A 12,182-nucleotide genomic window follows, 5' to 3' on the forward strand; every position below is an offset into this window, starting at 1 on the left:
AACGCCTAAGTCTTTCATCCATAATGTAGTACAGTAGGAGGAGTAGAGAGACTTTAGTTCTGTGGTCTCTTAGACGGTAATCTATCCCTTCCTGGAGGAGCTGATTCCTTACTGGCCACGTGGTTACACCTAAAATAAGTTTCAAACTCGGTTCTCTTTAGTGACGCCCCTTTCATCTTGACCACGCCTCTGGATTCAAGATACACCTCGTCAACCAAGGGCCTATCGCGAGAACTCTACATTGTTTCCCTTCTGATAGTCTCAGTGGTCGTAGTTGCTTTTGTTCTCGCGATATTTCCGGGTGAACGGGAGCCCGGGCGACCCCGGCTTCTGTGAAACATGGCGGTCGGCTGGGACCGAAACACAAGGTAAAACACTGAAACCCTGCCGGGTGCTTTTCTCTCGGTTGTTCCAGGGATGTTGCGGGCGTGAGTGTAGTTAAGGGGGCTGAGAACCTGTCATGGAGTTGGCTCCGTGTCTTCATCGCTGTCCTCTGGAGAGAGGGCCGGACCCGGTAGCCGCTCCACTTCCCCCGGGGGCGTTACTGGCAGGACCCTGGGCAGCGCTAAGCCTGGGAGCTCCCGTCTCGCTGGCTCGGTTTCTCTGAACTATATTGCAGCTTGAAGGAGTTTAGATGCTTCCTTGGTAGCTGCTGACCCGACCCATTGCTTCTCACAGTGCCCGGTACCCCGGAGGCTCCTCCCGTCAGCAGGCTAGGAGAGTCCCGCGCTGTAAAGACCATATGGGTTGTATACCGATCGTTCCAGGTGTCTGTCTCTCCATCATTCAGACAAATATCAAATTCTTGGCAGCAAGTTTGTTCCTCTTTTTAAGAAAGACCGAGGTCTTGGCCTCGCCTGGAAGGAGAGTTTCTCACCTTGCTTGGAAAAACGGGAAAGGGGCAGGGCAGGTGAGAGGTTGCCGGAGAGACAGGTACGAGAGTCACTGTTTAAACCTTCAGGGATTAAGAAAGCCTTGGAAAGCAATTTGTCAACCCGTGGTAGAGAATAGCCTTGGGTAAAGGCTATAGAGTTGAAAGAAAGATCGTTATTTGAGAAAATACGTTTAAGTAACTTGTATTTAGGATTTAGTGTCTTGAGGACAACGCAAAATTACATAATATCTGTTAAAATGTTGCAAGACTAGCTTTCTGAAGCTATTAAAATACGTGGAAAAAAGCAAGATGTATTCATTTGTTTGGAGTTATACGTTGAACTCTAGTATACATGCATTATAAAGGAAGAAAGAAGTCAGACGCTTGTTCACAGAAGCATTCAGGACATACTGGCTTACTTAATTTGTTTATTGGTATATTTAAATTGATGCAGTTGTTCCAGGTGCCAGAGGAAAAACATGAGAAAAAGAAATCCATGGTTTTGAGGGTGAGGTGAGATAGTGGAGGGGATGAGTTTCTTCTTTTTGAGAATAAAGTTTACCACACAACTGAGTATTGTAATGGCTTCAGGGTACATATTATAAAAATATATCAAGCTTGAAAGCTCTATCAAAGGAAATTAGGCCTACTCTGGAACAACACCAACAAAAAAGAATTAGGAAAAAAATATTTTCTTTGGGAGTTAGTGATAATTAATCGGAAGAAATAGTGATTTTATTTTTAATAAAAGTTACTTTTGGGTAGTCTCTTCTTGCTAGTGAACAGTTTTCAGTATTCTGATTCTGCCCCCTAAATGTCACGATGGGCATATTAACCTCTTTGTGCCTTAGTTTCCTTATCTGCAAAATGGGAATAGTAATGCCTAACTCATGTGGTGATTGGTGAGGATTAAATGAGTTAAAACATGCAAAGTGCTTAGAACAATGCCTGGCATAAAGTTAATATACATTATGTGTTAGCTCTTGCTATTTTTAAATTTTTGTTTTCTAACTTCTAAGGTTACTCACAAAATGTTGGCTTGTACTTAGTCAAAATACAGACTGAAGAAGACTTTAAAAAAATTCTTTCTGACCCCCAAATTAATGAAACACTCATTTTATATGGTTAGTTAATATGTCTTTAAACTCCATCTTCCATTCGCTTGCTTTCTTAAGCTGTTATCTTCTCTAAGGTAAACATTCCTCCTTCCTACTGCTTCATGTAGTCTTATTCCAGTCTAGGTCAGCACTGTTGCTCTGTAAGTGCATTGTTAACCCATGCTCCTTGCTTTGGGGGACATTCGTTCCCTTGTAAATAATATTTCATGTTTCTCTGACCTTTTCCTTACCATTCCATTTTTACTTCAAATTCATACACTTTTATTGAGTAGTTACTATAGTGAAGCCATTTTTTGTCCTTGGTTCACATTGCTACTGGGCACTTGTTGTGCGGTCATCACTCTACAGTCCCTTCCCTTAACTTTTATTCGATCGATTTATATCATCCTCAGTCTATTCATGTTATTAACTAATCTCATATATTCTCCCATTTTCCTTAAAGACTTAACATAACCCTCAAATATCCTACAAATCTTTGCATTTATTTTGAGAATTAGAAAGACATTTATGCCCTGGCTGGCGTAGCTCAGTGGATTGAGCGCGGGCTGTGAACCTAAGTGTCGGCAGGTTCGATTCCCAGTCAGGGTACATGCCTGGGTTGCAGGCCATGACCCTCAACAACCGAACATTGATGTTTCTCTCTCTCTCTCTCTATCTCCCTCCCTTCCCTCTCTAAAAATAAATAAATAAAATCTTTAAAAAATAAAAAAAGAAAAAAGAACACATTTATTAAATGACTATTATTTTAATCTTGAATAAAAACTGTGAGGTAGCCATTATATCCCTATCCCTTCTTTTAATATAAAATGATAATAGAGGACTCTGAGAAGTTGAGGGTATTCCCAAATTTGCCACACAGCTAACAAGTGCCTAAATATTACCCAGATTTTTCTGATCACAAAATTTATCTCTATACTATGATATTTGGCTTCCAAGTAAACCTTTTAGTCACTTAGAAGGTTATTAGATTTATTTGAATTATATGATGATAAATAATTTTGAAAACAACATTTAACTAAGTTTTTTTAAAGATTTTATTTATTTTTTATTTGTAGAGAGGGAAGGGAAGGAGAAAGAGACAGAGAGAAACATCAATGTGTGGTTGCTGGGGGTCATGGCCTGCAACCCAGGCATGTACCCTGATTGGGAATCGAACCTGTGACACTTAGGTTCGCAGCCCACACTAAATCCACTGAGCTACGCCAGCCAGGGCTACATTTAACTAAGTTTTAAAGTGAAAAGAATAAGTACTTCTTTTGGATATCTAGGTTTATAGACTGATACTAAGCTATCTTTAATAGAAATATTTTGTTGTAATGTATCATAATATTAAATAATGTGAAATTATGGATAAGTCATAGTTTTGCTTTTGATTTCTAAAGTTTAGTAATAGCCTGGATACTTCTTTTGTCTTCTTTCTTATTCTTTTTAAAGGCTTTTACTAGTTTACAAGGCTACCTTAACAAATTACTGTAAACTGAGTGCCTTAAAAAAATAGAAATTTATTCTCTCACAGTTGTGGAGGCTTGCACACTGAAGTCAAGGTATCAGCAGGGCCACCTTCCCCCTGACAGCTCTGAAAAAGAATAACTCTTTGCCTTCTCTAGCATCTGGGCAATCTGTGGCGTTCCTTGGCTTGTACTTGTATCTAATCTCTGCCTCTATCTTCACGGGACATTTTTTCTTGGGTCTGGATGTTTTCACATGGTTTTTTTTCTCTTTTTGCTTCTTCTTTCTTTATTGGCTACTGTGTAGATTCACATGGATTTCTTAATGACATCAGTCATTTGATTTTGGGCCACTGTAATCCAGTATAATTTCATTTTAACTAATAATATCTTCAAAGAACCAAATATTTCTAAATAAGGCCCATGCACAGGGTTAGGACTCCAGTATATCTCCTTCTTCTTTTTTAAGTCCTCGCCTGAGTACATGCTTATTGATTTTAGAGAGAGGGGAATAGAAGAAAGAGAGGGAGACAAACATCGATGTGAGAGTGAGACATCGGTTGCCTCCCACATGCACCCCAACTGAGAACCCACAATCTAGGCATGTGCCCTGACCAGGAATCAAACCTGTGACCTTTTGGTTTACGGATGACACTCCCAAGCAACTGAGCCACGCTGGCCAGAGCTCAATATATCTTTTTAAAAACTTTTATTTATTTCTTTTTAGTGAGAGGGAAAGGGAGTGAGAGAAGCATTGGTGTGAGAGAGAAACATCTATCTGCTGAATACATTCCAGCCAGGGACAAAGCTCTCCACCCAGGCTTGTGCCCTGACTGGAATCAAACTAGTGACCTTTCAGTTTGCAGGACAGCGCCCAACCAACTGAACAACACTGGTCAGGGCTCAGTATATCTTTCTGAGGCACACAGTTCCACCTATAACATATCCATATACCTATTAACCAATTAAATATTTCTCGTATAGCCAAATAAATTTTAAAAATAGAAGTTAGCTCATAAAAGGTAGGTAGCTGAAGATAAATTATGTGTCCATTTTTGTTTGGAGAGGTAAGAAAACTTAATTGAGCGGACTAAAAAGTCATGAATTCTATATTTTAATTTTGGCAAAGCATCTGATAGTCTCATTGTTTTCAGATTGATTCAAGGATAAAACATGGGCTGTATGACATTGCATCTGTTGAGGTTGATGGTGTGTGTCTCTGTGTTCCAGCATGAAAGGTGGTTTCTTATTTCCTATGCAGTTTCTCAAAGCATTGTCCTAGTGACAGTTGTCTTTTCCTGGAGCTTTTTTATTTTATTTTTTATCATGTATGCAGTTTAGGAGAGAAATTGGAGAAAACAGATGTGGTACTGGAGATTGTCAAAGTATGAAGAGCAGCACCAACCAGTGGGCAACGTAATCTAGTGCAACAGCTCCTAAATTTTTAGATTTTGTGGAGCAGTACTAAATATATATAGAAGAAGAAAAAATGAAGAGAGGGTGGATTTGAAGACTCATAGAACTGCAGTTTTTAACTTTTCGAAAGGAGGACATCAAAAAAACAAACCAAACCTATATTATCCACTTTTATCATTTCGTTAAAAAAAGACCTTTTGACTTTTGCATTTTTTTAAATGGCTGACTAAACTGGATAGAGAGACAAGTAGAGTGGGCAAGGGAGCAATAGAACTGGGTAACTCAGAGGAGTCCAGGGACTGAGACCACAGGGATCTTGGAGAACAGATTCTGTCCTAGTGAGCCAGTTACAGAGCTGGAAGGATAATTGGTTCTGCTTAGAGAGGAGAGTTAGTGTCTTGGATTTTAGACTTGGAACAGTTTTAAAAATAAAGAGGAGATAAAACATGGCTTTCTTGTGTGAGCATGAGGCTTTGCATAGAAGAGGCAGGTCACTGGAGTACATCCGTTCCGTTTACATGGTGGAGGAATACTATAGGATGAGTGTCATCAGGTCGTGAGTTCCAAAAGACGGTGGTGGAATGGGGAAGAAGAGAAGTAAAGTAAGTGATCCAGATGCTGAAGTCATTAGGGGATTTTTAAATTTTTACTTACTGAATTTGTCGGGGTGACATTGACTAATAAAATTATATTGGTTTCAGGTGTGTAATTGTATAATATATCATCTGTAAATTGTATTGTGTGTTCACCACTCTGGGTCAAGTCTTCTTCTGTCACCATCTCTCTCTCTTGGAAATTATAAGTATATCCAGGTGGAGAAAATGATAACAAGTGCTAAAGTGAGAGTGTACACTATGGTTTGGAACATGGACTCTGAAGCCAGGCTATTTGAGATCAAATCCAGGTTCTATCACCTGATAAGTGGCCTTGCAAAAATGACTGCACTTTCTATGCCTGAGTATCCTTATCTATAAAGGAGATAAAAATAGTATCTAATTCATAGAGTCATTTAGAGGATGAAATGAATTAATATATAAAGTGTTTCAAATAATACTTAGCACATAATATAAAAGTTAGACAATAATTCTATGTAGTATATGTGTTTATTAGAAGATAGACTTGAAAAGGGAGGAAGTGGTTGATAAATCATGAAAAAACATACTACTTTTTCTATCCTTTGAGTCTCAGAAATAAAGTAACTATTTAAAGGGAATAACTACCAGTTGTACATCATGTTTTCATATTGAGAGCAGGTAGGAGGATTGTTTTTAGACAAACTTGTTATTGGACAACTTGTTCATATCAGAACAGTGGCTCTGTAAAATAGAGTGGCAAGCATTGGAGATGCAGTGAGTTTCTTGGATGTAGGTTAGTGCTGAACTAACAGGAGTGGGACAGGAGTAGCAGTAGAGTGCCAGGGTACTCCATTCTAGAATAGTAATCATGGAAAGTAGAAACGGAAGAGGCTAGAGACTGAGAAGCAGCCAGGTGAGATAGATCAACTAGCTAGAATTTTTTTTTTAACTGATTCCAGAGAGAGAAGAAGAGGGAGAAAGGAGCAGAGGGAGAGAGAAAGAGAAACATCCACCCATTGCTCCACCCATCTTGTATCCAGTGGTTGCTTCTTGTATATGCCCTGACCAGAGATGGAACCCGCAACCTTAGTGTACTGGGGTGATGCTCTAACCCACTTAGCTACCCAGCCAGAGCACTAGCTAGGCTAAGGGAGGAGTGCTGAATAGGCTATATGAATTGTTAGAGGCTTTATAAAACTAACTTTTATATATCTTAATACTTACATATAATTTAAAGTAAGCATTTATAAAGCTTATAAAATACAGGAAATTTAGGAAGTAAAATTAAGTTTTATTCATTTCCTCAACAATGCTATCTGCTATATGCCAACCACTGTTTTAGGTGCTCAGGATATAGTGCAGTGAACAAAACAGAAAACTTATCTTTGTGGACCTTACACTTTTATATATTTGTTTATCTAAGAATGATGGCTTGTTTTGATTGGAAAGCTGTGCAACCTTGGGTGTTTCTGGGGAAATTTCCCACCTTCTTTCTTTTTTTCTTCCACAAATGTTTATCACATACCTGCTGTGCTAGGCGCTGGAGATACAAAGAGTAAGTTAGATGTGGCTCCTGAGAAAACAGACAATTAAACAAACAATTAGAAACAGTATTCTAGGAGCACATACTATAGTATACTGGAGGGCATAGAAAAGGAATCTCCCCCCTCCCACACCCCACCAAGAGAGAGGTGTCTAGCCTGAGACTTACGGAGTAAGTAGGAGTTAGCTAAATGTAGAGGTCGGGGGAGCAGGAGAAGGGATAGTTCTAGCAGAGAGAACAAGTTGAAGGACTAGAAAGTGATTTAGTTTGGGTAGAATTTAGACTTCGAGGGATTAGGTTTAAACAGACGTAAGCAGGACCTGTTTTTCGAGGGCTTTGTAAACTTCGTTAGGATAGAGTCCAAACTCTTCAAATGTAATGGGAATGAACCTATTCAAAGATTTTAAAAGAAAATTTATATGATCACTTTAATGTATTAAAAAGATTATTGGTTACAGTATGGAGAGTGAATTGAAAAGTAAAAATTGTTGCAGCCATGAAGTGATAGATTGGCAGTTGGGACCAGGATCCTAGTAAGGAACTTCTCAGTGAGCTCAGAAAAGACAAGACAGATTTGAGAGAAATTTAGGAAGAACTTTAGTTTAAGAATGTAACCATGTTTCTGGCTTGTGTTTTTGGGCTTGTGTTTTGGGGTACATGCTATCATCATTGACTAAGAGGGGCTCAGGAGAAGTAGGTTTGGTAGGGTGAAGTATTGAATTTTGGACTTGTTGAGTGTGAATTGTCTTTGGAATGTTCCCATGAAAATGTAATAGAGGCAGAAAGATAATACATGTCTGCAGAGAGCTTTGGACTGGGAGTAAAGATTTGGGGTGAATCAACATGTAGATGGAAATTGAGAGGAGGGGAGATCACTTGGGGAAACTGTGGAGGTTGGGAGGAAGGCCTACTGAAGAATTGGGAGGAAAAAGAATCCACAAAGTAAGCCAAAGAAGATCTTAGAGGTAGAATGAAAATCAGGAGGCTACTATTGCTTATGCCAACATAAGAGACTATTTCAAGAAGAAAAACAAGTGATGGACAGTGTATTTTCTGACAGGCAAAATTAGGTAAAGACTAAACGTGTCATTGGATTTACTACTAAAGAAGTTGTTAATGACCTCACTTAGAGAAATTTAGTTAAGAGGTGAGCCTGTGCTGAGGAAGTAATCACAATGGATGAAGGGGACAGCTCATTGTTTTAAGTTTGTATATATTGATAGGTATGAAGTCTGAGATCAGTAGTTGGAGTTGGACTTGAACTGCAGTGGAAAGTTTTGTTGTAAAGATAAGAAGATTGAATATATTTAATATTTAACTCCAGTAGGAAAGCATGAATAGGAATGGGAAGATTGAAGGAAGATCAATCTTGGTGCAGTTACTACTAAGCAGATACAGAAAATAAATTTGCTCTCTCAGTTGAACAATTTTAGGAAGCAGGATTGTGGTCTATGCCTAACACACACTGAGAAGTTAAATTTACAAATGAGAATACCAGTTTTATAACTTTTCTGGAGCTTAGAAAATGTCGTCTGTTTTGTCTACATATTCTTTTTTCTTAGGAAAATCATATACATGAGAAGTAAAATTATAATCTGAAGTCCACCTTGTGAACATGGAATCATAAAGGGAAGTTGGTTGAATGTTTTTAACGGCAAATGAAATCAATCTATAAATGCATCCAGCTTCATTGTAGGGCAGTAGCTCCTTCGTGGACTGCATAGTAGTGTCCCTGGTTAGGGCCTGTTCTGTTTTGAACAGTGTTTGTGATTGCTTGCTGCCAATTTTTACTTCTCTCACTCTCCTTTTTCTCTATGGATGCCCCCCTATATGGCCTATTCTCCTGTATAAATCCTACCCACGGGATTTCACACAAATCTTTCTGCTTTTCTTTTTTTTTTTTAGAGATTCTTTTCCTTTTAGTGGCATCTGCAATCATTTGATTTATTCTACAGTTGAATTTATTAATAAAATATTAATAAACTCAAACTAAACATTTCTGGTAATGCTTTATAGTATCACTTATAGTATTTCTATAAATCTATAAAAATTTATATAAATATTTGAGAATTCAGTTATTTTTATGGTTTTGTAACATACTTTAGATGTAGTTGGCATACTGATGAAAAAGAGTAGCAGTCAATTTTTAAATATTTTTATTGTAAAAATAGATAATTTGGTAAGTCCAACATTTTGTAAAGAGGAAAATTAAAATCCTCCCATGATCTACTTTAAAAATTTTTGTGTATAAACCTTCAGTTTGTTTCTTGAATATCTTTTCTCCTGTCTTTCATGAAACTGAACCCATATAGCCTACTGTTGTTTTCTTAAAATATTATGAGTATTTTCTTATTAAATTTTGTCTTTTGTAAGATTTTTAGTGTTAGCATAGAATCAGAGCTTTTAATTAATCATAATTTCTATATTGGATACCATGGATTTGTTTCTGTCTTCAATATAGTTAAATATAACAGTATGAGACATATCCATAAGATTCAATTTCTCTGCATAAGCTAGATTATTGCCTTAAGTACATTCCTAAAAAAGGAATTAGTGAAAAGAGGAATGGTAAATAGTTATACTTTCATTGTCAATATATAAGCATGTCTATTTATTAGTGGGGATATATTATATATATAAATTATGTATTTTTAAAGATTTGATTTATTGATTGATTTTTAGAGAGAGGGGAAGGGAGGGCAAAAGAGAGAGAAACATCAATGTGTGGTTGCCTATCACATGGCCTCCACTGGGGACCTGGCCCACAACACAGGCATGTACCTTGACTGGGACTCGAACCAGTGACCCTTTGGTTCACAGACTGGCACTTGATGCACTGAGCCACACCAGCTGAGGCCTTGTATATATAAGTAATAGAAAAATCTTTATTTCGATTTGCATATTTAAATATTATGAATGTGGATTTCTTTCTTTTTTCTTCTATTTAATGTGTTTGTGTAAGTTGCCTCTCATTAATTAGTACTTTTTGTCATGATGAGAGGGAGAAAGGAAAGGTGTGAATGAGTGTTAAGCTTTCTTTCTCAAGGAGGAATGAGAATATTAAGTTCTTCCAAGGACATTTGTCAGTTATCTAAAAATAAAATAAACCTTTATATCTTTTTAGAGGATACATTTGTCCATTGTTTATTCCTTAGCATGACTATATGAAAGAAGAAGGTTTTTCTGAAGATGAGGCGACTGAATCGGAAAAAAACCTTAAGTTTGGTGAAAGAGTTGGATGCCTTTCCAAAGGTTCCTGAGAGCTATGTAGAGACTTCAGCGAGTGGGGGTACAGGTGAGAGTATCAATTCAAATTAAAACACCTTCACTAAATGCAACTTCCGAGTGATCCAATCAATAACATACAGAAATATAGCCATGAGGAAAAACTCATCAATGTAGTAACTTTTTAACTGCTCTGTCCTCGTGTAATGCTGTTTTGCCCTAATTTGAGTGTGTGTGTATGTGTGCGTATTCTTTTTGGCATCTAACTCAGTGTAGTCTGTGCATTTAGCAGTGTTTATTGAAACATTAATCCAGTTTTACTGTCTTGGCTCTAGTGAGTTATGTATGATTATGTGAACAAGATTATTGTATATAAATATAATTTAACTGGGAATAAGTTATTTAATGATGTTAAACTGCCTCAGTGCTATTTTGGTTAAGAACAAATCAATTTAGACATTATAGTAAAAGTTCTTACATTTCATCTTACTGGAGAGAGGCAACATGGAGTAATAGTTAAGAGCTCAGACTGTGGAACCAGACTGTCTCGATTTAAATCCTACTTCTTCCTCTCCCTAACTATGTGACCTTGAAGAAGTTAACCTGTCTCTGCTTTAGTTTCTTCTTCTATGAAATGGGGACAGTGTCAGTATTTACATAGTAGAGTTGCTGTAATGATTAAATAAGTTAATGTTTGTAAAATGCTTAGAACATTACCTGGTACAGGTAGAAGTATGTGTTAAGTAAAATAAATAATGGAATATATAAGCACAATATGGAACTATAACAGTATTTCCTGTTATTTCTTTCTCTGAGAAGAACTGATAAAATAGTATTTCACATAAGAGTGACATTTTATTTGGTAAATGTGTACTAAGGTTCTCATTATTTCTAATCTCTTGTGATTAATTTTAACAAAATTAGCTCAAGTTCTTTTTTTACAATCCATTTTAAGTGTGTTTTGTCAGATATATGATAGTTCTTTCCTTTTTGTCATGTCTTTGAGTTGCTTTTATAAATGAAATGGTATGTTTAGGAGATTCCAAAGTAGATGAGAGTTTTATTAGAGATTTGGAGATGTATATTATCTGAATTTCTGGCACACAGATTATTGTGGCTTCTCAAGATCTAAAAAATTAGGCTAATTTTTAAAATTGGGCTGCAGGCATAGATGCATTTTTAATTTGAGGGGACCATTTTCAAATTTGTGCTGTAAAATGGATGCCGCCTTTGATTATTTACTATGTCTGTGACACTGCTGTATGTAAGAAAGCATAAGTTTTGTGTTTGAAATACTGAAGAAATAAAATACTTTCTCCGTAGTACAAACGTTTGTCTTTATTTGTATGTTCATTGATCATTAAATCTTATTTTCTGAGCTGTTTTAGGAAAAATAATCTATCATGGACATTTTAAGAAAAACTTTTTATAATATTCATTCTCATGGCACCCATGGAGGCATTCTTTGATATATTTAATCTCACTAAAAGTAATTTCCTAGTATTTACTTATAAAAAATGTTTTAATTGTTTTTCTTTTTTGTTTGATTTCTCAGTTTCTCTAATAGCATTTACCACTATGGCTTTATTAACCATAATGGAATTCTCAGTATATCAAGATACATGGATGAAATATGAATATGAAGTAGACAAAGATTTTTCTAGGTAACTTTTTTCTTTTTGAAATACCTTTAGATTCAAATTGTTTTAAAGATAATATGCCATTTTAAAAAATATCAAATTGTTTTAAAGATAATATGCCTTTTTAATAAATATCTAAAAATCAATATTTTTTCATACTTGGTTTATTTTAGTTCTGAAGAAATAATTCTCATAAATTCTCATTTTTGCATGTATTAGGTAAAACATTTTAGAATCATTTGAATACTGGTTAAATTCCAAAATGGAGGTTCTCTGATATAGTATGCACTGTATGAAATCATTAGGAGAACATGTTTTTTTTAAAGATATTGAATGGTAGGAA

The 12,182-nt window shown here is 36.3% G+C and overlaps 1 protein-coding gene across 1 annotated transcript in view; it reads left to right on the forward strand.

Annotated features, from left to right (window-relative positions):
* The first annotated feature begins 211 nt into the window (after window positions 1–211).
* The window catches only part of ERGIC2 (ERGIC and golgi 2), a 40,648-nt gene continuing 28,677 nt past the window's right edge, over window positions 212–12,182 (forward strand). Inside the window, exons 1-3 of the mRNA XM_028532195.2 lie at window positions 212–368; window positions 10,130–10,269; window positions 11,755–11,863. Of these exons, the coding sequence (XP_028387996.1) occupies window positions 10,164–10,269; window positions 11,755–11,863 (215 nt within the window). The 5' untranslated portion in view covers window positions 212–368; window positions 10,130–10,163. The remainder of the gene's footprint in view (window positions 369–10,129; window positions 10,270–11,754; window positions 11,864–12,182) is intronic.

This window comes from Phyllostomus discolor, chromosome 2 (assembly GCF_004126475.2).
Source record: "Phyllostomus discolor isolate MPI-MPIP mPhyDis1 chromosome 2, mPhyDis1.pri.v3, whole genome shotgun sequence".
Taxonomy (NCBI): Eukaryota; Metazoa; Chordata; class Mammalia; order Chiroptera; family Phyllostomidae; genus Phyllostomus; species Phyllostomus discolor.